Genomic DNA, 27,000 nt, shown 5'->3' with positions numbered 1-27,000 from the left:
TTTGTTAGGTAATTTCAAAACGAGTTTTCCCAAGAACTGAATAACCAACAACTTATTATTTATGTTGCATTAGCCCTCATGAAATTACAGTGAATTATGTGTAGCATAATGCACTACAGCCGTGACTGATAACTTTTCCTTGCAGTTGGGCATTATATCCTTTGGTTTCAAGTGCGCCGTGCCTGGCTTTCCTGGGGTCAACACTTTGGTTCCCAGTTATGCACAGTGGATCTTCGCCAGAATAAAAGACAGCACATGCGACTAGCTGGAACCTTGTACAGTGAGTTTCTCCAGCAAGTGAGGAAGCCTTGATGGCGCCACAATGCATGGAATGCAGTATTATTCCAGTCAATGACTGGCGTACACTAATGCATTCAGTGAATGCTGTTATGAAATTCAACTGATAGCTAGATCAATTCTCAAGAGCCAACATGCCACCACCAACAAAATCAAGGAGGGACGCAGGTGTCACTCGGATCTCCCATAGATAGTGACCCCAGCAAAGTTCGGGGGTAGTTATCTACGACTAATATTTGTTTGGGGTAATTATATTTACGATATTTAGTCTTTCGTTTATGTTTTTACAGTAATCCCCAAAGGGACTGTACTGAAGACGCCGCAAAGGTGGATACCTACCGGGTTAAAACCCGTTGAGGTCACTATCTAGGAATGGTGAGAATTATTTGATATGGGTTACCGTTCAGATGAGTCTAGTATACATATCTGGTCTACAGCGGTTATGCTGGTTAATTTTTCATCTTTATTTATATTGTTTAAGTTTTTGCGTGCATAACTGTATACATGCAAGTCGTGTGTAGCACATTCTCATAGGAGTGTGCTCTGGCTGTTGCCTTTGTGGAAATACTCCAGCGAAAAGAAAAAAAAAACGATAAGTTTCAGAATGATAATGTCTCGTGAAACGTTGAAGTGTGCATGAGGAGACTCATTTACCTACATAGTAAGCATAATAATCTGTTTCCAAATCTCGTCTAAGCTTGACTTTCATACAAGGATTTTCCCCTCGTTTACGTCATAAAGAAAATTGCAGTAAGTATTATTATAAATTCTTTTCTAAGTAAAATTTACATCACCTAGAATGGGTGAGCCATGGAGTGGTTATCCCATATATCATCCTAGGTGACTGATTTTATTTAACCAAAAAAAGGAAAAAAAGGTATTGAAAAGCACATGCCTTTTTATTATGATTCTTCACACTTTAAAACATAGAGAAACAAACAAGTTCTATCAGTAGTTTTCACAAATTTAGTAAAATAATGTTTTTTTGTCCTTTTTTTTATATATTTTTGGTGCCTCCGATATTTTCAAGAATTGTAAAACCATGAGCGCGAAGGCATTCACATCTGTGAGGTCACTCAACTGGTGGACGTACAAATTTGATTAAAATTTCCCGCATGAGAAAATTTAATAATTTTTTTCATAATTTTGCTGTTCATTAATCTGAAAAAGATTCTGAAGAATAAAAATGATGAATAAAAATGATTAAGTGAATGCGAATATCTATGGGTCATATATTAAGGTAAATTATTTCTAGTATTGAAAGAAGTGGAATCTGAAGTGGACTTCTCGTCATTGACGGGTTGAAATATCACAATTGTAATAAGACCAAATATTATGCTATTGTTTGTAAGTGATTGTTTTGATTTTTCTTGAAGACAGGTCGTTTTCCTTGATTATATCATGAGCGCACGTCGTATACTACGATACTCAGTTCCCGAGACTCAAAATTCTGAACAGAGTGTTTTCATTACGAAGCGTAGATTAGCTAAACAGTGATATGCACAACACAGTTTTATACACATCCCTCTACGAATGTTTTTGTACCTGACGAAAAAAAAGAAGCCTCCTGCAGTTACGTATGTAAATAGCCTTATTTATTTTGCCATATTTGTTCTGGATAGTACAAATACCTGAACTCTGTCTAATGTGTCTGATTATATTTTTCAAAAATATAATGTTGTATTTTTCACCCTATTTTTAAAGAATTAGGAGGGACTAAAATCCTGGTACTACAGAGAGCATATTCTCACAAATGTTTATCTTTCCTTATTGAATCTCCCGTCCTGGAGATGTTTGACCATATATGGTAAATACTTTATATTTAACTTTGTTGAATAAAAAATGAGCACAGGAGAGTATCACAGGCATATATCAGGATTATGAAAAAAGCAAATGAATACCTTATGGATTTACAAAGAAACGGGAGAATCATTATTTCTTTGATCTACCTTTAGGCAAATTTTGGCTTCACTGCAAGCAAGGCAGTTTCTTTTGATATATTTGCCAGAAGTTTACTTTTATAAATAACAATCATATCAGTAAAATGTATCTTTTCACAAAATCTGAATTAAAACTCAAAGAAATTTTCTCTGTCTATTTATACATGAATGTCTTTCTACAAAATAAGTCTATCATTAAGGCTATCCCAGGAGTTGCCATTGCAACACTGAAATTGAAATGGCATGAAACTTTTGAAGTGACATAACTACAGAAAAAACGTAGTTATTACAGTTTAAAAGACTGATTTTACCTATCGTCCAAAAAAAGTAGAAAATTCACATAGGCTTTTAATTTTTACAATTGAAGGATTACATCAATTAATGCTCTCGTAGGGAGGAACACTAGAAAAAAGCGCTCGGCATCTGAAAGTTTTGGCTGGAGGACAGAATCTTCGAAAAATGAACTGGAATGAACTGAACTTGAATGAACTGGCAGTTTTAAAGTGTTACTATTAAAAACCATATTATACCCGTTGGTGGTTTTGTCATTTAACTCGTAACGATTAACTCTTGGGCATGCACTTGCATTATTTATAAATTCAGAAATACTGGTACCATAAATGAGGAAATTAAGGACCAAAACTGAGACGGAATTATTCCTAAAGCCATAACTAGTCAACAGCTTGTAAGATTCATGTTGAAAAATTTATGACGTTCTATATAAATCCAGAAATAAATAAATAAATATATGAATAAATAAATAAAAGAATTAGCATCTGAAGTGACAACATATAACAAATTGTATACCAGTTTGTCAAACCCGTAGCAAATATAACTGAAGGACGTCAGTTCACAAATACGATTTTCATTAGAATCATCAAAGAAAAGCATTAGAATTAGATCATAAATTCACCTCAGAAACCCTTTCTAAGAACTACGTAATATTCCCTTGCAAAATATTTCGAGCCATTTGCCCACCTGAAAAATTTTTTACAGTTGCAATAATGCCTAAAACTTATAATTTAGATATTCTTCATCACAAAATCAACGTCAGCAAGACAGGATACTGTTGGCTATCGACAGGAACCCGATGACACAGAGTCTAGGATCCACTGCTTGTAAGAAGAGACTCTTGTGTAAACGCCGGGGTAGCCAACTTCAGCACAGCCTATGCCAAAGCTCACGATTCCAATCTGATGTTGGGATGGGTAAATAGGCAATTTTATGTTTATTAAGGGTAACTTTCAGATTAAATAACTCTCAAACAACGTACAAAGATATCATTTGATTAATGCGAAGTGCTTCATTGGAATCCATTTCTCTCTGCGCTAAGCTGTTTATGTTAATTTTTTTCGACAAAAACTATTTTGGCATTGTACTTTTCATTATGGAGACAGAATCAAGCCCCTGTCATTTGATAATGTAGCACCAGTCAGGATACAAACTACCTGGACTATTTGCAGTTCACTGTTTGGCAAATTGCGCAACTAGGAATGTTTCCATTTCCAAGTTCCGGAATGATCTTCCTACTTCTCATTTTCTGTAACCTTAACCACTTTCATTTTATCTTGAGAATGGGACTCAATTGCCTCATATGTTTCTTCCATGTTAATAGTATGGCGTCTACCATATAAATCTTCAGTTTAGGTACTGAACTCACACATTGGAAACCAGCTTATCAGGGAATGAGAGGGAATGAGAAAGGAGGGGTTCCTGTTCTTTAAAAAAAAAACATATTCATCATTCTCATGGAAATTGGAATCTAACAAAAGCGGGAGATATAATAAAATAATGACTAATCCATGAAAGAATTCCTTACAAAGATAATAATCTAAAAACAAATATTCAAACTAATTCAGAACCACTACTGGCACTGTTGCTCCTAAAAGCTGTTTCAGAATCACGGTGTTCCGGTCTGAGTATGTTGATTTATGAGATTCAGGCTGTCAAGCCAAAGGGACACTAAGGTTATTGAGCGTTAGGATAGTAAAGAGAGAGAGAGTCAAATCCAGAAAATAAAGGCGATGAAGTACAAAGATCTAAAGGTCGAGCTGGAAGACAACTCCACAGTTGCTTTCAGAAGCAATAGTTATAGTTACAGAGGCTGGACAGCAAGATTGAAGACAGGAAGCAGGAGAGGAGGCAAAATAAAAGGGTAAAAAGTGGTTGCAGTTAGGGGCCGAAGGGGCGCTGCAAACGACCCTTTAGTAAAGCCTACATTGCAATAAGCAGGGTTTAATGACGGGTTCTGAATATGTTAAGAAATATATAAAAGAAAAAGACTGCAATTGAACTACAGAGCACATACACTGATAAAGGAATAGAATTCATGGATTAATAGATAAAACTTCTCATCAGTTTGTTTTCTTTCTCTGAAAAGAGCATAGCTTACCATTGACCAAGTTTTGCCTGTAAGGATCATTAGAGGACCGCCGGAGTCTCCCTGACAGGCATCCTTTCCAGGAGAAGCAGCACAGATCTATAGGTTTTGAAACAAAAAAGAAAATTGCTGTATAAACTTCTATTCCAAATGTAATAAGGTGAGAATAGCTTTAAGCCTGATAGATTGTCAAGCAGGGGCAACGGGCAGTTCTTTGTATTGTTACTAAAGATTAAAAACCAATGTGCCAGACAGCTTTCTCAATCGGAGATGAGAGGCGACTTTTTTTGCAATTACTCTTGTGTGTGTGTGTGTGTGTGTGTGTGTGTGGTTAGAGCAAGAAGAAGAGAAAAGGAGACAAAATTTGTGTGAAAGACGAATAAACCTCCCTTTAGAGATTCGTTGTGCTTCCATCTTTATCCAAGGATCTCTATAGCATTTAGTTTACTGCGCTGTGAAGAAAATACTCTTTGGATTAGGCTCTTTTTATGACAGGTCAATATCTGAATTCCCATTAATTATCCAAAGGTTTTCAGAAATGATGGAAGTACTTACATCCATTCCTTATTGCTAGTTTTACTGCACATTGTCCCCTTCACTTTTCAGCTCATTATCATCTTTAATTTGCAGACTATTTTAGTACTCTTTTCTTATTTTTGACAGCTTGTTGATTTTTGTTTATTACACCTAGAGCTCGTAGAGGCATCAATGAAAAGAACAGGTAAAACCCACCACAATATGCATTTAGGATCACTTTTTATAACGCTCTACTCAACCTTTTCTGAGATTCCCTTAGAACCGGGTGTACTGTTACTGGAGGGTCCCCTCCCCTTACCCCTATTATTTGTATCGTGGAGATAAATGGGAATTACAGCATGTAAAGATAGGACACAAAACATGAGTGACTAACGTACAAATGCATGTTAAATGTAAAAATGATCAAATATGTGAACTGAGATTCTCTTTATGGAGAAAACAATGCCTTTTGAACTCACGTTGGTAGTTTTGACAGTGAAGGACGCCTTAGAGTACGACTTCTTGCACTTCCCAAGAGGCTGAACTTTCACGGCCACTTCCTGCAGTGTGCTTGGAAGTGTTCCCGCTGAAATTATGGTAATATTTATCAATCAGGCCGTTGCATCTTTCCGTAAACAGGCGTACTTTAATTTTAACACGAGTGTTACAGATCTATAAAGCTGTACGGCACAGATTTGATTTAGAAACATCCGGTTGTTAGGTAAAAAAACATAATAGTAGGATGGCACTGATAATACAAAGGGTTTTGAAGGAGAGTTATGAATAACAGTGATGTCCCTTACAGTAGCTGAGAGTTCCCCAACCGGCGACGCGGGCCACTTTTCCATCGAAGTTAGTCTGGGTTGGGAGGCAAATGGGCTTCACGTTTTTTGTCCACTTCAGGGGTTTCTTCAGAACAGCAATGGCAATGTCATTCATCTTGAACAGAGAGGAATTTGTGTAAGATACTGCTAATAAGCTGATTTTCTTTTTTTGCTACATAGTTGTTTGTAGATTCACACGTAAATTAAAAATATGATAAGACTTAAAGTTAAAAAAACAACAACCTAGTAATTAAAAGTAGTTTCCAATGAGAATTGCAGGCACGTTTACACGCATACTGCTTATGAAAGGCTGTAAATATCTAGAACGGAAAACATTTAATAAGTCTGATGCATTCATCATATTATTACATGTGAAAGTGTATATATATTATGTGTAAATAAATGCGCTTCACCTAGACGTTGGTAAAAAGCTGGTTTTTAGGAAGAATCAGAGAGTATTGGATAGATGGCGTGAAAGAGGTACTGGATTGAGAGGCCTTGATGCCTAAGAAACAAGATGCACTAGGTCTGGAGCTCATGAATCTTCTGCATAAGAGGATGAAAAATCATGGAAAGTTTCTGTACAGAGTTCGTCGTGGGTTTAGCAGTTTAAATGTGAATCTGGCAATGTCTGTTCTTATTTTTTCGCTGCAGCCACCTCCTGGTAAGTGATATGTTTGATGTCGAAAATCTGAATATATTTACTTATACGCTCTTTCCATTTATGTGGGGTGGCTTTGCTGGCCGCATGCTTAAGCCGACAGAGGCCCAGCTGGCATCACTGCAATAAGCCTAAAGCCATTTACCTACTATTTTCCCACTTTTTATACTGATTCGCAGTGATACACTCCGACTTATAATTGCAGAAAGATGTGATCCATATTCCTGTTAAGCTCAAAACCCTGTTACTTATCACGATTGGGTTATGATATCTGTAATGCCAGTATGACACCAGTACCATATGCCATGATACTGTACAGTGTCCTCACGATATACCTCAATACTATTTTGATACTAGTTTGAAGGGACTTGAAACTATGACGAACAACCAATACTTTGGAGCAATGTGTCACGACTTGCCAAGACTCAGCTAACCAAGAGTGACTACAAGTCATGGCACGACATCCATGCAGGCGTCGTCTTGTGGTGTTCATGTAGACACAAAGTTAGCATCTTGGTAGGGTGTGGTGGCGCCTTAGTCATGGGGAACTCGTGACGACATTGTGGTAGAATAGTAACAATACTTGACCCGCTTAGCTTATAACGTGGAATATGAAGACAACGCATTTCTCTTTAGTGCTGTATATAATAAAAAATGTTAGGGTAAAGTATTGTTATCATTATGATGTGGCAACTCTGCAATAATGTGTAACCAACCCTCCAAACGCTAGGAATTTTGTCAGATCTGTTGAAATTTGTACCATGCCAAAAAAAGGCGATGAATTGTTTGTGAACTTTTATAATTGTCCAGCACTTTCCTCAGAAACATCTATAACACCCATAGGACCTTTATTCGACATGCTAAGGTGTGACATTACGGTGAACCGTCATTAATGGAGTTGTGGGGGCGGGGGTTGGCTAGGGTGGGTGTGAAAAGGTCCACAGTGTTCTGCCCTACTCAGAAATCAAACCTGGTGAGGTGGGTGTCTCGTTATATGAATTTCCAATATACTAACTTCCGGCTCTCTCTGATTGTTGTCTTACCTGATTTATAGAATCATATTTAGGGTGCTGAAAGTAATCTTTGGCAGTTATGACTTGGGTGACAGCTTCAGTGGAGCTGTCTAGATTATGCTCTCCAGCCGTGATTACCACCTCTTTGATTCTAGAAGAGAAGGAGAGACAGAACTCAACTAAAATAGTCCTGAAACACAAAGTTACTTTGAATTCTCATGATAAAAGCAGAGGTATTAATCAGAGAAAACTCCTTTTCCCGTAATCACTGAATACTAAGGGAGTGCATTTTACTGATATAAATATTGGTGGGCATATGAAAAACCAGAATATATTCAAGTATTAGGGTAAATTGTTTTGAAAGAATTCATGCTATTTTGCTCGTCAAAATAATTGGTTGATGGACCTCATCTTTCCTCCTCAAGATTAAAAAAAACACACTTGATTTTCCAGGCTTTCACCAAAGATTGTATCGGGAAGACTGTTAGTTGAGGGGGGAGGGGAGGCAAAGCGAAACTGGATCGTTTAAGCCTTAATGAGGGTCCAAACTGTTCAAAACGTTGTATATAACAACAGAATCTAATGGTTACATCGGGAAGATTGTTAAAATCCTAAAAATTGACAACCCACATTTTGCAACTGTATAATAGAACCAATGCCCTTTTAACTTCTTTGCTCTTTTTTGGATACGCTTGTCACTATAAAGCCTGAAGATCCAAATAATATTATATATATCTATATATATATATATTATATAATATATATATATATATAGATATATATATATATATATGAATAACTTGATCACGAAGTATATACAACGTGATGCTATGTATAAATAAAGGTGATGCCACGGAGGAAAATTGAAAGGCCAGAAAACCAAGAACTTTCGGTCTAACACTAAAGGGTCATGTTAGACTGAAAGTTCTTGGTTTTCTCGCCTTTCAATTTTCCTCCGTTGCATCACCTTTATGTATGTATGTACATATACATATATATATATATACATACATATATATATATATATATATATATATATATATTATATAAAATCGTGGACAGAACTTACCCACTAAATTCGAAGCAATGAGCTGCCGTGACCACATGCTGTTTGGTGACGATGCTTCCACCGCACTCCATAACAGATCCCACGTCATAAACCCGAACTAAGACTAGCCACGGATAGGCGCCCTGGGAAGCTTCGCTTCCTCCAACGATGCGGGTTCCAGCAAGACTCCTTGAGGAAACTCCACACACTGCGAAATGAACGCGAGTTTCTGATTTTCATTCTAGAGTAAATGTGAATGTATACATATATATGTATACACACTTTTAGGTTTGCTATGCGGATAAAAAAGAAACATTTCTAATTTGTTTAAATCTGAATTAGTTTCTCAGAGCACCGAGATTTTTCGTTTCAATTCTTTCAGAGAATCGTTCCTCACAAGCAGGCAGACGCCGATTCTAAAACTCTTGGCGGGAGTAAGGCCAACAGAAATGGGAAAGGAGCAGCCTCCGCTACGGCATCAAAATTTATACATATAAACTTCTGTTTCGATTTGTCATTTTTAAGACAAGATTTGTTTTTTTATAATAAGGTCTGTATTTGGCTATCTATCTTCCTATCACTCTCTTGAAATTAAATTACATACTTTTTTCACAATTCGTAGCCTGGGCGCTACTGCTGCCACTGCCACTGCCACTGCCACTGCCACTGCCACTCCCTGACACTGCCACTGCCACGCCACTTGCCATGCCACTGCCACTGCCACTGCCACTTCCAGAACCTCCTCCTCCATTCATTTCTGAAACATACAAAAAAATAAGATAGAATAAAAAAAAATAGATAAACTAAATCCAGTGATATTAAGCCTTCAGCTATAACACAAAAATATCTGAAGTTTTATTTGTTAAACCCATGAAAGGGGAGTATCCGAATTAAAAATAAAGCTAGATTATTAGTAATTTCAGACACGTAGGCTAGCTAACTGGAGCACATTAAGTAGAAAGAGTGGTAAGCGATCTAAGCCTTTAAACGGCATAAAAAGCCTAGTCTGGTCCTCAGGATTCGACCATACTGATCAAGACACAAGTAGACATATCTACAACTTTAGGTTTCAGGTAAAACAGCAGGGTATCTATAACCAAATTAGATATCCCAGATGATAAAAAGGACGATAAAGTGCAAATTCTAGCATTTTAAGAAATGTTCCAGTCTCTGCTTCATAACCCAAGACTAAATTTCATATACTTTTTTGAACGGTTAGCTAACTGCATGTGTAGTTTCGTGTGCGGACAGAATGTCGAAGGACAGAGTGTCGAAGGACAATGTGCCGAATGGACAAAGTGTCGAACAAACAAAGTATCGAACTGCCAGTGTCAAATGATAAAACCGAAGAGAGAGAGAGAGAGAGAGAGAGAGAGAGAGAGAGAGAGAGAGAGAGAGAGAGAGAGAGAGAGAGATAAAAGTATCCAATTGACTACGGACTGAAATTAGTTGTTATCAAATTAACCTTTAACTATATAACAATGTTTACATTGATATATCCTTTACATATTGATTCTAGAGATAAAGAGACAGAATAAAGTATCAAATTGTCAAATTAGTTATCAAAATTACATTCGATGTCATTCAAACAAAAGTAAAGTATTCAAAATTTTATTTATAAGGAAATATAAGATATGAAAATAAAATGTATTGATGTATTAAAAAAACTTTTTATCAAAGAATTACAATCATTCATCAATATTAGCCTAAAAGCATTAAAATTTTTATTTATGTGAAAATATAAAAGTATGAAAATACAAATGCATTGATGTTTAAAGAAACTTATCAGTAAAGAATTACAATTATTCATCAATATCAGCTTAAAAACATTAAGAATTTTATTTATGAAAAAATATAAAATATGAAAATACCAAATATAAAAATTTAATGTATTAAAAAAACTTGCATCAATATTTGTTTAAAGATTGTGAGCGATGGCTCTGAGATATTCTAATCCAAGATTGACGTCGTATGTATCAAAAATACTTTTTAGTCTTAAGATAAGGATAGCTTATTTTTTATATATTTTTTTCTTACATCTCTGCCTTGTCGAATTTGCTCTAGAATTATTTCAGTACTGGCCTGCTCCATACGTAGTTTTCGTAAAAGCTTGTCCTCTTTAGGGTGGCAAATCTTCACTCTTCTATGAAATGCATTATGCCAACCTTCAACGGAGTTATTGGTCCTAGGCAAATCGTTTGCCACTCTTTCGTGAACTGACCATAAGTCAATTTCATTCAATGGCTTTCTTCTCCTTCCCCTCTGAACGATTCCCAGCCATGTAGCTTCAAAATATTGTAAAAATTCTCCTAATATTTCATCGGTTTCTTCGTCAAAAGACTCCATTAACTTATTGAACGGAGTACAAACATCACAGGGAGGAACAAATGCGATGGCCTGAATTTGCTTTATAATAAAAGCATTATTGCGCTCGTTATACCATGTCTGCAACCCAAGGGCTTGGATTTTCCTCCACAACACTGTCCGAAGTGAAAGAACAATCCATAAATTGTGGCTTCCGGGAAAATTATCCTCATTTGGTTGATGGCCGAGCGTTCAAAATCAGCAGTAATGGAAACAGGATTTAATTGCTTTTCATGCAAAAACTATAAAATGATGGAATAAGTAGTCTCATCTTTGTTATCGGTAATGCAGTACACTAACGGTAAAGTCATATTTTGATCAATAAGACCATGAATGGTATATAGTTGTTTTCCATTTGGAGCCGACTTGAAGGTTCCATCACAGAACCATCTTCTATTGGACCTCAAAGTGTTGACATTCTGGGTTGTTGAATATATTTTTACACCATTTTCCATTATGGAGGGTTTGGTAGAATGGAAATGAATTGAAACGTTTGAATCTCGAAGGGAGTTAACTGGTGAGTGAAGCTCTAACAGAATGCATACTGTATATATGTAAAAGATATATTAGTGTAAACAATGTTATATAGTTAAAGGTTGATAACAAGTAATTTCAGTCGTTAGACAATTTGCTACTTTATTCTCTCTTTCTCTCTCTCTAGAATTGATAACAACTAATTTCAGTCATTATACAATTTGGTACTTAATGCTCTCACTCTCTATCTCCGACTTTGTCATTTCGACACATTGTCTGTTCGACACATTGTCAGTTCGACACATTGTCTGTTCGACACATTGTCCGTTCGACACTTTGTCCATTCGACACTTTGTCTTTCGACACTCCGTCTTTCGACACTCTGTCTTTCGACACTCTGACCTAATACCGTGTAGTTTCACAGTACACACGTATGAAATGTAATTTACTCATGTCATGAAGTTAATTCATAGAAAAAAAATATTCAGAAAGAACTTGAAATTACTTTTTATTTTTGTAACATTCACTAGTTCCAGTTCTCGGTGCTAGTACGTTTCATCATTATTATGATGTTAATCACACATTTTTTTTTATTCTCTACATCTGCCACTTATTTCTCAAGAAATTTTCATTGTCTTGTCGTGTTTAGCAAGATGCTTTCTGAACATATAGGGTTGATTTTTTTTAAAGAGCTACAATGTCCGTATTGAAATTACTCTAGGTATATGGACTGAGCAATGGTATACCATGCCTATTTGAGATATTGTCGATCTGGGTACGCTACGATCAACAGTAAAGATCAAGTTTGTCATCGTAAGATTTTCTTTACACAAAAAATGGTACAAGGCCGCATTTATCTCACAGTAAATCGTTCTGCAGATGATATATTTCCTTCTTTCTGTAGTGAACAGGAACTGCCAATAAGTTTTCTGAAAGCATTCACTTGTCTACCACTATTTACCAGCTCGTATCAGCTGCGAGGAATTCCATCGCCATACAATTGACACTCACCTTGTTAACTTCCCTACATCTCCCCTTTCCGGTCATTAGAGCCTGAGGACATTTCGTACTATTTTCCCTTGACATCCTTTTTGCTTTACCATCTACAAAAGATAGGATATCTGTACATAGTGCGTTACTTTGACTAGCCACAGTCTTTCCTCCTAGTTAGGAATTCTTTTTAAGAAGTGTGGCAATGGACACTGCCTTTGCAAATGACTTGACTTCTGACTATCCTCATACATGACCATAGGATATGAGCAAACATTTCAATGCATTCTGACATGCGTTGAGAGTCTGTTGACGAGTTATTCATTGGTACCATCCGTGAAATATTAGAATTTAAAAATCTTCATTTTTTTTTATTCTTAGTTTCCTTTCAAAGCAGAGAAGTTCGCGAACGCTTCTTTCTCCCCTTTTTCTTTCCTCACTCTGGTCGAGAAATACTTTTCTTCACACGAACAACCAGTATATGAATGAATAAATCATAAGAAAACTTCAGGAATGGAATCTCTTGATAATACTTACTGACTCCCGCAATCGTACAGTGAATCCTGGATTTGGCAGCCCTTCCCGATAAACGCTCATATAGGAAATAAGCATTTTGTGCTTGTGTTAGTTGCTGTGGGCCTGCTTTTCCGCAATATCTGCAGAGTCATTCATTTTTACAATCTTCATCAACAGGTAATTATGATTCACCGTCATTATCTACTTATTAGTAATTCAATATCGACACTTCATTGGTATTAAATCATGGAAAATACTTATCACTTCTTATAAGTCAAGACCTTCTGTGATTCGGCTTTTAGCAAGACAATAATAGTTTTATAGTGCAAACTTACAATTGTTCTTCATTGCCGTCGTGGAGGTACAGGTACTCGGTGCTGCATTCTCGAAGAGATAATCTTTTGCACTTCACGTTCAAAGCAGCGCGTGAAGTTGTCTGAGAATAGAGCATAAATTCCATAAGTCAAGAGTATGCTGCAGTTAATTAAGTGGTGTGTGTCCCTACCGTTATATTTAGCAAAAAGACAGTGAAATGTAATGGCAAAATTCATTGTTACGTCAGCTAGATAAAGCTGTTTTCGGAAAAGGAACTCATGTCTAAACCTTCCTATTCCTACCTTGGTGAGGCCAGATTAATTTCGTTATCAGATTAGAAAGAGGTTCCTATATCTCTGATAAAGTGGAAAATAACGATGATCCTTTCTGGCGGTGGACATGGTCCTTCCTGTCTCACTAAACAGTTTTCTCAAAATAAAGTTTTGTTTTGTTACAGTGCTCAAACTAGATGGCCGTAGTGATGTGCTACAACGGTTAATTTTCTCGTGAAGTCATTCCAGCAATAACGCTTTGTTTGCAGGATCTCGTTTTGATCGCCATTGTGGGTGCCAGAAGCAAAATCCACCGACTGCATTTTGTATTACTTCACTGGGATTCTCTTCATATTAATTACACGTATTATACATCTGTTGGTGTTCACGGTACAACAGCTGCGTTGTTCCCCACTTGCGTTTATGTGGTTTTCTTTCTCACCTTTATTAATGACGTCCTTCGATCTACCTGTTCACCCATAAAACAGCACTCCATAATAATGACCAAATATAGAATATGAATATTATTTTCCTTGAATACATTAGATATACATACATACGTACTGTACACGCTTCAACGCATACTACACATTCGCATGCATACTTAGAAAGAATCTCTTTTAAAGACTAAATTTTTATTTGTTTATTTTTTGTACCTTATCAACTTGGTGCCGCCAATGGATAAAAAAAAATTTACTGTCTAACGGAATTCCGTTTCAGCTTCAGGGCTACGAAGCAAGCAACTCACCTCGAATGTAATTTCGCAGGTCGCAGACTTTCTTGGTAGTTTGAAGGTGAGTTTGTCGCCCACATCCATTGTATAGGAGTTTCCACAAGATGCAGATGCTGTAAGATTGAAAGTCGTTGAGGACAGTGAGTTAGCAGAAACTGTATCGATTAGCTTCAACGAATGAACACTTGTGAGCGCAAGCCGATTATGCACAGTTCATTTATTTTATTGCTGATTGAAGCTCTCTACAAAATCAGAGAGCTTGAATCAGTGGTTTAGTAAAGAAGCAAAAGCCGATGTCCCTTCGAATCTTTCATAATTCAAATCAAAATCCCTCTCAGGTAATTAAAGGGAATAATAGTCCACGTTCTTTTACGGACCTAAAGAAAAAGGGATGGCTTGGTTCAACAAAATACCCTTCCAAATCACAACAAACTTACATGACTTGTGGTTAGAAAGAATCGAACTGCATCACAAAAATGTGTGGCAAGAGGCCCTGTTCAAGTATAGCCACCTTAACCTGACAACAAGTATTACCTAGAAAAATTTAAAACGTACAATGCCCATCAATGATTCATAAAGTATATATGCAATTTGACTGTTTGTTAAGTCAACAGTATTGTCAAACACATTTCCCTTCGATATATTTTGAGAAGCTGAATTCAGCTCCATTCCTTAAACGTGTTGTTATATGGGACATATTTCTTAGCTCAATGACCTCTTTCGTTGTTTCATTTGTAATAAATATTGTCATTTGTGAACGATATAGTACTAGAAGGCATTATATTCCCCAACAGTAATCTTGTCTACTCCCGTATGTAGAGATGCATGTCTGACCGACTCCAGAACATGAATGTGTTGGCATGGTATATTTGGGAAAAATTTGTTTTAGTTATAATGGGTCTATATGAACGGGGAACTGTCTAGAAAGTTTTCTGAATACTTAAAGTGTAAAATAGAAAAATAACTCGAAAAAATGTTAAAACTGGTATTAACTGCGGTATTAGTAAAAATTTGTATTAAATTATCCAGTTTAAATCTAACCAAGATGTTAAAAAAAAAAAAAAAATGGAAGACTGAAATTTTAAAAATTCCTTACTTTTATTACCCCTGAACTGTCCTGCACTTTTCCACGAATTCTTTCTCCTTTTCTTCTTATTTTTCCCTTGTTTACCGGCGTACTGTTGTGTCTTCCTGTTGGAATAATTCCCGTTAGGTTTCTTTGTTTTTCCGCTGTCGTCGTCGTTGCTACTTTCCTCGCTCGACGATCCATTTCCATCCCTTTTGGATTTATTATTTTTTCTATACGTATTTCTGTGAATTTTTTTTGATTCCCTTTTCCTTGGCGCTTGCTTCTTCCAGGGATAAACATTTGCTTCATCACCTGGAACCCTCTTCTTTCGTTTTCCCGAGTTACTGTGCTTATTTTGGTCGCTGGATTTCCCGTTTTCTACGGTTGCGTTTGTTGGTTTCGGTCTCTGAGCACAAGAGAGTTGCATGGTAGTGTTCTGGGCTTCCTGTATCGTTTCCTTCTCGTGGATGCATTTTATGAAGTTTGCGCCAAATTCGGGGATTTTTCCGAAGTCCTTGGGTACAAAAAAAGATATTAAAACTATAAAACTTACACTCATACTATATATACATCCTTATACATACCGTTTCCTAGATGAAGTTTTAAAAGACCGTAAACGTGAGCGGTCGAGCTACGCATATAACGCTTATATGTCTTGTCAAATAGTAATTAAAACAATAATTAACTGTTATGTGGATTCCCTTTTCTAAATATGAGTTTCCTTCTAAGTTTATTATAAAAGAAGGTTTTTATAAAGCTACTTATGTAAAGATTTAAAAGAAAATGAAACTGATAGACAAAGTATACGCCAATCAGTTTGATGATTTGGAAGTTTTGGTCCTAAGTTTTCATGTCTTTATATTTCTTTTGACAAAAACATTGTTAAATATTCTAGAGTACATTACACATAACTACAGAGAAGAGAAATGAAAATGTGGAGTTTATAGCCCTAGTTTCAGCAACACGCACCTGTCGCTTTCTTCCACACTCCCCTCATAGGGAATGAATACACAGAAGAAAGTAGGGCAGCACACACATTATATAAATAATATACAATATATATATATATATGTATATAATATATATATATATATATATATATATATATATATATATATATATATAATATATATATATTATATATATCCAACGAAGGGAAAAAGAGAAACTAAAAAAAAATTGACATTAATAATAATAGTAATAATAACATTACTTACGCCCTGGCTCCTTCTGCCTCTAGTTTCTTTTCCAAATTGTCTAAAAGCAATGCCATTATATAAGGACGCGTAAGGCACAGGGCCTGTCTCCTTCTCTGTGCTTGTTACCTCCTCCAGGAGGAAGGAGAGCAAAATCTTGATTAGGAAGAGGAAGAGGAGGTTCATGCTTGCAGACTTCCGTGACCTCGGTTCCTATCTTGAGTGCCTTGCAGTGAGGTCAACACACCGATAACCTGAAAGAGAATGAAACGTCAAATTTAAACGTGTTAGACTATCTCCGGTAACAGTTTCAGCGCTGATAGGGAGAGTGTCAGTCAGAACGTCAGCCCTGGTAGAAATGGCAAAATCCATGATGCAGTGCCTTCCCGCATCAATGACTGAAAACTGTCAGATATAATTTATCTATGCCAAACAGAGCAACTTACCTTTAGATATATTGAAAATACCATAAACTGGTACCAGCCGCAAGGGGGAACTGCCATCAGTTCACCTCACGTGGTGCACTGTAGCAATTACTTAAGGATCTATGCTAGGTGTTGCTCCTGTTACAGATTTTGAAAGGTGTAACAGGCAGAACACCTAGCAGTTACACCATGAAACAATTGATAGAGAGGGTGGAAAGTCAGATAGAAGAAAGAGAATATGAACGGAGGTACAGTAATATAAAAGAAAAGAGGTTGTAGCTAGGGGCCGAAGGGACACTGAAAGGGCCCTTAATACCTACAGTGCACCACGTGAGGTGAACTGATGGCACTTCCCCCTTTTAGGGGATACCAGTTTATGGTCTTTCTAATGTCTAAAGGTAACTTGCTCTATTTGACATAGATAACTTATATCTAACAGTTTTTAGTTACAGATGCGGGAAGGCATTGCATCACGGACTTTGCCATTTCTACCAGGGCTGACGTTTCGTAAATAATGGATTCATTAAAAAATACACATTTTAGAGATATTTTTCCTCTGACTTTTTTCGAACGTCGTGGGCATTATGTAAAATAATTTTTCTTTTTTGGAGAGGACCAAATCCACGAGAATGGCCAATAATTTTCTTTTTAATCCCTTGTCATTCTAGAATCCCCAAATGAGCTATAAACGGCATGGCTCATTGCTTGCGAAGTCAGACTTAAAACAGCGATGAAATAATTCCTTTCAAAAAATTCAGGGACACCTCAAATCTTTTTGAGATCATGAGATAAAATATTTTTCAGAAATAAACCAAAATTTTGTGAACGAAGAATCAACCACACACTCATATCTAACCACAGCCTTAGTAAAAAACAGGATATACTACATAGGTGTATCCTTTTCGTCACAACACATTTGAAAAGTAATCGAGTAAATTCTGGATTCTAGCTACAGTCATCATGGCTCTATGACTAATGTGAACAGAGCAGCTGAAAATGAAAAAGCACATCCATTTTATCTAGTTGAGTATATAATCTTTATTATTGAAAGCTACGGATCTAAAAAACTATTTTTGACTTCTGTAAAATTAATGAGGTATTTCGAAAGCATACTTACCTTCATAAAAGCCTTCAGGAAATCTGGTGACGGATAAAACCAAACCAGCCAACGTTATTCCAACAAGTGAGCCAACGAAATACTTCGTCACTTGAACAGTAAGCGATATCGACAGGAGCAAAATAATGATTCTTTACACTAATGTTCGGTTTACGTCACTATGAAGCAGACTCTATAGTACTAGCGTCCAATTATTAAGACAATCATCAACAGGACACGTCATAAAAGAAATAACAGGTGTATAACTACACCCACTACGATTACTCTCCATTACTCTCATTCAGTTGGGATAAATTTTTTCTGGGTGTTTTGGTATTTCGTAACAACTACGTGATATCTAGAGCAATTGCCAACTCACTACTTCCCCTCGAACAAGGTGAGATTATGAATGAATATTAACATGGCCACTTTTCAGTTTACGAAAATTTATGTATATATATATATATATATATATATATATATATATATATATATATCCATATGTATGTATGTATAGATACAAATTGATAACCATAATGTCAATTTCGACCTGAAAGATATTCATGTAACGAAGTCTTTTTTTTTCTTAGTCCCATAAAAGGTAGTTTAGATGTATTTTGTTATGAACACTCCTTGTACACTTGCAATGAACATTCAATTTTACAATTGCTTCGTATATTGAAACCTAGTTTAACGAGGAGATGATAGACAGGAGAGCTTACTTGCCCTCCGAGTAATACAGTGCTTTAGGACATCACTAACCTCGGGGTCATAAGAACACCTCACTTCATTTCTTTCATCACTTCAGATGATTGATGGCTCAGACTCATATAGGTAACTTCTCAGCAGAACATCACCAGTAGGAAACACGTCTGCAGGAAGGATTAATCCAAGAAACAGCGAAAATAAACCGTGGATTGTGGATTCCACGGTTTAGGTGGAATCTACCCAAGAAACTTGATGTCCGCTTTCTTGCGTGTCTTAATTAAGGTACTGAGGTCATGCTTCATAATCCTGCCGTCACTAATCAAACGCCAGATGGTAACTGTTAGGTGATCTGAAGGTCTGCCTAAACGTAGGTTAAACTAGTCAAGGCTCATCAGTGCATACAGATTCTGAGAGAGTCCTCTGCCCTGGAAGTATCCAGACAGTCATGATATATGTGGTAATTATGAAGTCTTATGTGTTCTTTCTTGTAACTCCTAGAAGGTGCTCAATTCCAGCAAAGTTGGACTGAGTGAAGAAGAGATGACAGAACGACGCGCTTGAAGACCTCGCCTCCTGAGATGGATTTCCTCTGTGCAGTTATAGATCTCATTCTGAGACTATCGTCATCTGTATTGAAGTTAGTTGGATATCTTTCCATGCGGAGCTGTAATTATTGTGAGCTTATCTCAGGACCTGAAGTAGCTCCCTTACGAGCAATTATGCCGTCCCAAGTCATTTCTTCTAACACCTGGATTTTATAATTTCAGTGTAACAATTGCAGTCGGTATAAGCTGTCAAAGAAATAAGAGAAGATTCTTCGAATCTGTTTCCTTGTTGATCCTTCTGGGCGCCACCTACTTGCTTCGCTGGTTTATTATTTCTTGAAACCAGTCTTGTACATTTTCTGCAGAAGTCATGTCACATTCGGGTAATTCAGGCCAATTGTAAGGTATCTTAATCTTTGCATTGTGCACTAATTGCCCTTCGTTATGAAACAGTTTTGCTGGAAGAATTGCAGAAGCCATGTTCCTTAAAGGGGAACAAATTCTCATTGTTTTTCTTGCAGTTGCAAGAACATTAAATTCTGCCGCTGCATTTTGGGTTCAAATATTGATCAGTCTTTCTGATAAAGGGTAGTCAGAAAGCTAATTTCTGCCGTAAATAACTGTGTGTTCTTAGCATGGGAATTCAGAAACAGTCTCTACGGTTAATATTGTTAAATAATAATGAAGAGTTTTAAAAATATTGGGATTCAGCACGAAGCTTCTGGAAACTCAGCTTACTTACAGCGTAGTCTTGCTCTTTGAGATACTTGATAATTTTCTTCTTCCATGGAGTTAATAAGTGAAAATAAGTAGAATAGATATCAAAATTCCCCATTCTGGGATACTGGCTGAATTCAGATGTTTGTTCCTCCAAAACTGCTAAACTGCCTTTCACATTAATGTTTAATTACCATTGTTTCCCTTGTCGTTTTGCCCTGACTTGTTACCAAAATATTTTATGTGCTTTGCCTCTCTTCTGGGATGCAATAATATTGGAAGAACCTGTATATTCCGATAAAAAGGAAGAAAAAATTATACACACATATATACGTACATACATATGTAAACAATACATAAACATACGACATACATAAACATAACATAACATACATAGCATTATATATTATATATATTTAATATATATATATATATATTATTGTATATAGTACCCATCTATAATATATATAGGCTATAAAATAATAATATATATAATATAGTATATATTTGTAATGTAATGGTATAATTTATACTTTATATAATATGTATGTATATATAAGATGTCTATAATATATATATTTATATAATATGTATATATATATATGATATATATATGTATGTTATAATAGTATTGTATATTTCTATATATATATATATGATATATATATATATATATATATATATATATATATATATATAATTATACATTATGGATGTATGTGTGAATTATAACCATGTCCTCTGATGTAACATTTTTACTTCGGAGAAGTAGGTCCGAATATGAGTCATAGGTTTTCTGATTCGTTGTATCTGTTTGCGTATATCTGTATGTGTGTGTGTGTTCCTGTGCACTTGTCCAGCGTATGAGTGTGGTTCAATAAAAAGTCAGTTGGGCGATAAAGCAGCTGCCGTTCCGGGGCAACCTAGGTTTGGCTTTGGTTCGTCAACTCAAGAAAACTTACTTTGAAACCTCTTTAGGTTAGCAATGTGTTTCAATGACCGTCGTAGGGGTTACTGGTCTTTGTTCTTTAGGTATTACTATTTCAGTTCACTTGTCTGAGAACTGAGGTTGCCACATGGATAAATCAGAGACCAGGCTGGTACCGCATTAATATTTGTTTTTATTATAAACTTCTAAAGACACCTGTTTACTATGTATCAATGATAATGTTCTTTTGAGGGCTGCCATTCTCATGGATACATATGATTGGTTCCTATCAATAAATCTGTCAGTCTGTTTTTCTTCTTCTCTCTGTCTTTCTGTCGTGGAAAATATTTTCAGGGGACATCCGGTATAACGACGGACTTTGACTCTGGCTAGAACGACGAGTAGTTAGAACGACGGATAGTTAGAACGACGGATATTTAGAACGACAGATAGTTAGAACGACGGATATTTAGAACGACAGATAGTTAGAACGACGGATAGTTAAGAAGGGCGGTCTCTGAAACATACTGTACGTCAGTCATGACGAAAACGTCAACATCTGGAAGTGAAAAGCGAGCACAAGTGCACAGCATCATCTATTGGTGTCCATTTCCAACTCTGACCTTTTAGTAAATATATTGTGTATGTGCGTGTAGAGAGAGAGAGAGAGAGAGAGAGAGAGAGAGAGAGAGAGAGAGAGAGAGTGTGCGTGTTAGAGAGAGAGAGAGAGAGAGAGAGAGAGAGAGAGAGAGAGAGAGAGAGAGAGAGAGAGAGAGAGAGAGAGAGAGAGAGAGAAACTAGGGCGTCAAATGTTACGTAGATTATTTAAAACTAATGAATCAACGGAACAAATAAGAATTAGGAAATGGTGAGATCATTTAACCTGATCTTTTGATCAAGATAACTTTTTCTTACCCTTAAATTAGTTCAATTAATTAGCAACATTGTTCGATTCACTTTGCAATGTTAGACTAACACCGATTGTCGGTGAAAATTTGACATCACAAAATGCAGTTTCTTTTGCTACAAGAGACAAAATATCTAGATTTTTGGTTGCCTTTAGCTAAATGGAGACGCGTATCCTTTCGGTTATGTTAGACACCAGTACAAACCAGATTTTTTCTAAGGAAAGGGATATGCATCGAGCAATGTTGCTAATCAACTGAACTAATTTACTCTGCAAAGGAAGCAGCAGCTTGTGCAGGTATTCTCACTGGGACTTCTCATCTTTTTTCACTGGGTTAATTTCGATCCTTAATTAACTATGTCTGAATGGAGGAAACCTGAGTTGGGGTGAAGTCTGAATCTGCCTCAGGTGCTTAAAGAAAAGGAAGTAGAAGATCACAATATTGTGGGAACTCGGAACTAGGTGCGTCGGCGTAAAAAAAAAAAAAAAAGTTAACGCCATATTTTTCTTTTCATCGTTAAAGCTTTAGTTCAGCTTACTTGCAAGATATAGTTCATCTTAGCCTACAAAAGAATGGTATACCTTTTCTCTTAATATTTTTTTTCTTATCCCTGACGTTGGATTAACAAGAGATACTCTAATTCACAGCCATCCTAAAAGATTAAAGAATGGTTGGGTTACTGCAGCAAGAGGATTCTAGCATGAAAGAATACTTAGACGTAACCAAGATAGATGTAAAAGGCATCCGCCCATGGAGCATACCAGAGACTGAGATATTGCTATCAGCTTTAAAAGGGAAAAAGGAAGAGATGAATCCTGCATTGCTGAAGAATGACTATTTTCAGAGGCTGGTCAGTATTCAGGGGGAACGGGTACATTATTAAGCAGATGGGTCACTTCTGGAAGATGGTAGAGCAGGAAGCGGGGTAACTGTGTATCAGAATGGAGAGGAGATATACTCTCTGTCATTACGATCATCAGATGGATGCTCCATATTACAGTCAGAACTTCTAGGTATTACAGCTGCCCTGAGTATCATAAATAGGAATAAGGACAATGCCATAATAGCAACAGATAGCCTGAGTGCCCTGCAATCACTAATACCAAGAAAAGCTGAATCAAACATCATAGTGTGAAGAGCTATAGACCTGCAATCACAGATAAGACGAGCAGGCGGAATGGTTGCATTCATATGGGTGCCTTCACACATTGGAATCAAAGGCAATGAGAGAGTCGACGAGCTTGCTAAAGAAGGCGCAAGGAAGGAGAGAGTGGATTACAATCTGACACCATCCCTGAGTATGTTGAAGGATTCGGCTGGAGTGGAAATAATGCGAAGATACAATGAGAGAATAGAGATGCTCAAAGAAACACACTCATCAATAAGAAAATACCTTGAAATTGCTGAAAGAAAACCACCCGACTGTAAACTTTGTGTACTGGAGAGCAGAAGAGAGCAAACAACGTATAGCAGACTAAGGGTGCAGAGCCGATATCTTTGGGAGGTACTGCCAGCTGTCAGTCCATCAGAAACATGCTGCAGACTATGTGGCGAGTTAAGGAAGCACACTCTAAGTCATTATCTCATGGAGTGTGAAGAGATTACTCATCACAGGCTACAGGGACTGAGTGAAGTTGACCTACTTAAGCATTTTCTGCAACCTGGTGAGCTGAAAAGGGTTATCAATACTCATCCAAAATTTGCTTGCTCTAGATAGTCAATAGACTTGTATATAATGTATCATGCTGCACAAAATCAAATTGTAGTATGTCTTTTTCGGCAGCTACCTAGTATCATAAAAAAATAACTATTGTATTCTTCTTTGTTTTTATGATATTTTCTTAAAATCCTATGTGTTGACCTCATCTAAGCGCAATTCTTTCAGCAAAATAATTATATGCATATTGTGCAGTAACTAAATTGTAGTACATCTTATTCTTCAGTTACTTGTTAGCATCATTGAAATTGTTATGGGTCTATTTTTTTTATAACGTTTTTGTAAAATTTTATATGCTGACCTCATCTAAATGTAACTCATTCAGTTAAATATCTATATTAGCATATTGAGCATAAACTACATTGTAGTACATCCTAGTTTGGAGATTCGTGTTAGCATCATTAAAACTGTTGTATATCTAATTTTTCTTATAATGTTTTTATAAATTATTATGTGTTGACCTCATCTGAATGTCATTCATACTGTCAAGTAATTATTTCAAGTTTTAACTTGTTATAAAGTAAAACATTGCTCATTATTTACTCCAAAGTATGCCACATGTTACTCCGTAACAATTGTGCACCTCAACAGAAACCTGATTAAATGTGTATCTTGTATAGCAGACATTCAAATAATTTTTTATATTGAACAAAATACATAAAAGTTCCATATCTTATAATACTTAAGACTAATTATACACTGCAATCACTAAATGGGTAATTCCTACTTAACATATTGTAATTTCCCAATATAGTTATTTGTAAGTATTTAAATTTTGTAATACTACCTGAGTACCATATCAGCCCTGATGAATGACGTTTGTGTAGTAATCAATAGGGTGGAAAAGGTATGTATAATACTACAGCCAATGCCATTCATTCAAGAGGGCTTTCCCCTGTTCGCGTACCGCGTCCAGGTTCCCTGTTGTGCTGTGCTTTGTAAGCTTTTTTTGCACAATAAATTATTTTCTCTCTCTTATCCCTGAGAGTGATTTAACATTAATGTGACAGGAAATGTGCATTGCGTCATCATATAAAAGGAGCGAAACATTAAAGAAATACGGCTAATGATTTCTTATGATACGAGTAATTCTGAATCGTGACAAATCAAATTCTTCATTGGCCTCTAAAAATTACATTTGTGATCTAAATGAAATGACGAAATGCTAAGCGTTATTGGTGTAAGGTAGGCTGTTGCAAGATGGAGAGGGAAGGATTTCGTTTCATGAAATTTATTCTATAATAATTCACTATTTTAACCGAATCAAAGCGTCACTGCCGAGTCACCAGATGTCTTGATCTCGTGTTGGTGTCATGACTCATGATGAGTGACGGTGGGCGTATTACGAAAGCACGGATTCAGAATTGAAACCAAGGGTCAAAAAAGCGCGACAAAACATGCCATCAGAAGAGCGGCGTTTGTTTCGTCTTCACCAGATTATATAGTTGGGAAAATATTCTTTCAACACAGGCTGAAGATTCTGGCAATGCAAGGAGGCCACACATGAAGTCAGACAATAAACTGAACTTGGGCTGACCGTTTCCATCTGATACATTCCTTAAATTATGCCAAATTTCAGGTACTTCCCTAGCAAGCATGGGATGCACTGTCTCCTTTGCCCGAATAAAGACCCTCCATTCTTCCTGTAAATCATCAAGCGGTTTCCCAGACAGTAAAGAAGGAAAGTCTAGGGCAAGTTTAGGGATGGACCTCATCTGTTTTTCAGTACCTGTTGCTTCCTTTAGCTCCTTGTTTTGCAACATAGCAATGACACTGTCTTCTTCTAAACGAAACCCATCGCAAATCTGACAAGAAAGTTGTGAAAAAAAACACTAAGCAGTCCGACCGAAACCTGCTTTCATTTTTCCCTAGATTGTTTGTTTCAGGACTTTCTGTACATAATTTTGAAGAATTCGGAGATTTTCACATTTTCATTTCAAGCTTTCAAGCTTTGAATGAATTTTTCAAGATCTTGAAAGATTTTTCAAGATCTTGAAAGATATTTCAAGATCTTGAAAGATTTTTCAAGATCTTGAAAGATTTTCCAAGATCTTGAAAGATTTCTCAAGATCTTGAAAGATTTCTCAAGATCTCGAAAGATTTTTCAAGCGCTGGTAGTGAGCCGGTAAAGTCTGGCTAAATCGCTTAAGATATAAATTTCAGCCGCTCTTTTGATGTAAAAAAAAAAAAAAAAAAAAAAAAGCTCGCTTTCGTGAAAAACGCGACGCGCTTATGACATACAACGCCGGTGACGATATCATCTGCTGAGAGCCTCGTTAAGGGCAACTATATTACTTTCAGTAATCATCAGGACTCTTTATATCATAACAGCCAAAATATTACTAATATTATTGTGATTTCTATTCAAACTACTTTTTGCAGCAATAATAAGACAATACAACGTCAATTCATTAATGTATAATAGTTCAAACAAAAACCAACTTCCCAATATCACTCATATTCGAATTTCGTGTTAATACCTCAAAATCACGTGACCCATTCCATAACGCAGAGGAAAAAAATCTTCAGATGATAACGAAAATGAGACGCTCAACTTGACCAAACCTGAAAATTACGTAGCTTCAAACAGAGTAGTCACATTAACTTTAACTCCCTGATTACCTGACACAAACGATCTCTGATTATGAAGCCGCCCTTCAAGTTTAATAACTGTAAAAAAAAAAAAAAACTTACGTTTTCAGGAGTTGAAGCTCTTGTTATCAGTCGCTCTTCATGACGTTACCAGGAATGATCGAGTATTAAAATCTTCTTTACGCAGATATTGTAAACGTTATAGAAACAAATACGTACAATGTTTCAACACAAGAAGGAACATGATAGTACGACACATCCGAGCATTGAGGCAAACTAAAGAACAACACGTCCGACAAAAGATACAGATGTTTCGTTCAACTTGATGTGGTACGAAAGGGAGGGGAACAGGTGTAAAGAGAGAGAGAGAGAGAGAGAGAGAGAGAGAGAGAGAGAGATAGAGAGAGTGGAGGAGTTGGAGGGGAAGAAGAAAAGATTTGGAAGAGGTAGATGAGGAAGAAGTGTTGTCACAGGCCGAGGCGGGAGGATGGAGACAAGTGGGGGTAATTCAATGAAAGGGAGGGGGAAAGAAATATCCAGACTGAATAAATTAGGAAGAAAATGAAAGCGGAAATGAGAGGTTAGAGAGAAAAACGAGGCGATAGAGGAGAATTTTGCGAAATTTAGGCTTAGGTTAGAGAGAAAAACGAGACGATAGAGGAGAATTTTGCGAAATTTAGGCTGTCAAGTGTAGTACTGTGGTACTTTTGGCTCCTCCGCGCTTACAGCAGTAAGCCGGATAGAAGACCCAGAAGT

General features: G+C 36.5%; 3 protein-coding genes across 3 annotated transcripts in view; 1 reads left to right on the top strand and 2 right to left on the bottom strand.

Moving 5' to 3' along the window:
- The window catches only part of LOC135221712 (serine proteinase stubble-like), a 93,570-nt gene extending 92,268 nt beyond the window's left edge, over nucleotides 1-1,302 (top strand). Inside the window, exon 13 of the mRNA XM_064259496.1 lies at nucleotides 146-1,302. Coding sequence (XP_064115566.1) covers nucleotides 146-265 — 120 coding nt within the window. The 3' untranslated portion in view covers nucleotides 266-1,302. The remainder of the gene's footprint in view (nucleotides 1-145) is intronic.
- On the bottom strand, nucleotides 1,178-9,368 carry LOC135221713 (trypsin alpha-3-like). The gene is made up of 7 exons (XM_064259497.1): nucleotides 9,284-9,368; nucleotides 8,701-8,887; nucleotides 7,662-7,782; nucleotides 5,937-6,072; nucleotides 5,613-5,719; nucleotides 4,630-4,716; nucleotides 1,178-3,430 (listed from the first exon to the last, which is right to left on the bottom strand). Coding segments are annotated over exons 1-7 (759 nt in total). The 5' UTR covers nucleotides 9,285-9,368; the 3' UTR covers nucleotides 1,178-3,310.
- LOC135222372 (uncharacterized) lies at nucleotides 9,310-26,496 on the bottom strand. The gene is made up of 8 exons (XM_064260460.1): nucleotides 26,347-26,496; nucleotides 16,630-16,862; nucleotides 15,440-15,926; nucleotides 14,359-14,456; nucleotides 13,359-13,459; nucleotides 13,045-13,163; nucleotides 9,366-9,436; nucleotides 9,310-9,321 (listed from the first exon to the last, which is right to left on the bottom strand). Exons 2-8 carry the CDS (start codon nucleotides 16,792-16,794, stop codon nucleotides 9,310-9,312), a joined length of 1,053 nt encoding a protein of 350 aa, XP_064116530.1. The 5' UTR covers nucleotides 16,795-16,862; nucleotides 26,347-26,496.
- Nucleotides 26,497-27,000: the final 504 nt, after the last annotated feature.

Source organism: Macrobrachium nipponense, chromosome 3 (assembly GCF_015104395.2).
Source record: "Macrobrachium nipponense isolate FS-2020 chromosome 3, ASM1510439v2, whole genome shotgun sequence".
NCBI classification, from domain to species: domain Eukaryota; kingdom Metazoa; phylum Arthropoda; class Malacostraca; order Decapoda; family Palaemonidae; genus Macrobrachium; species Macrobrachium nipponense.
Note: the sequence above shows the minus strand (reverse complement) of the source record. Positions and strands in the feature narration are given on the sequence as shown.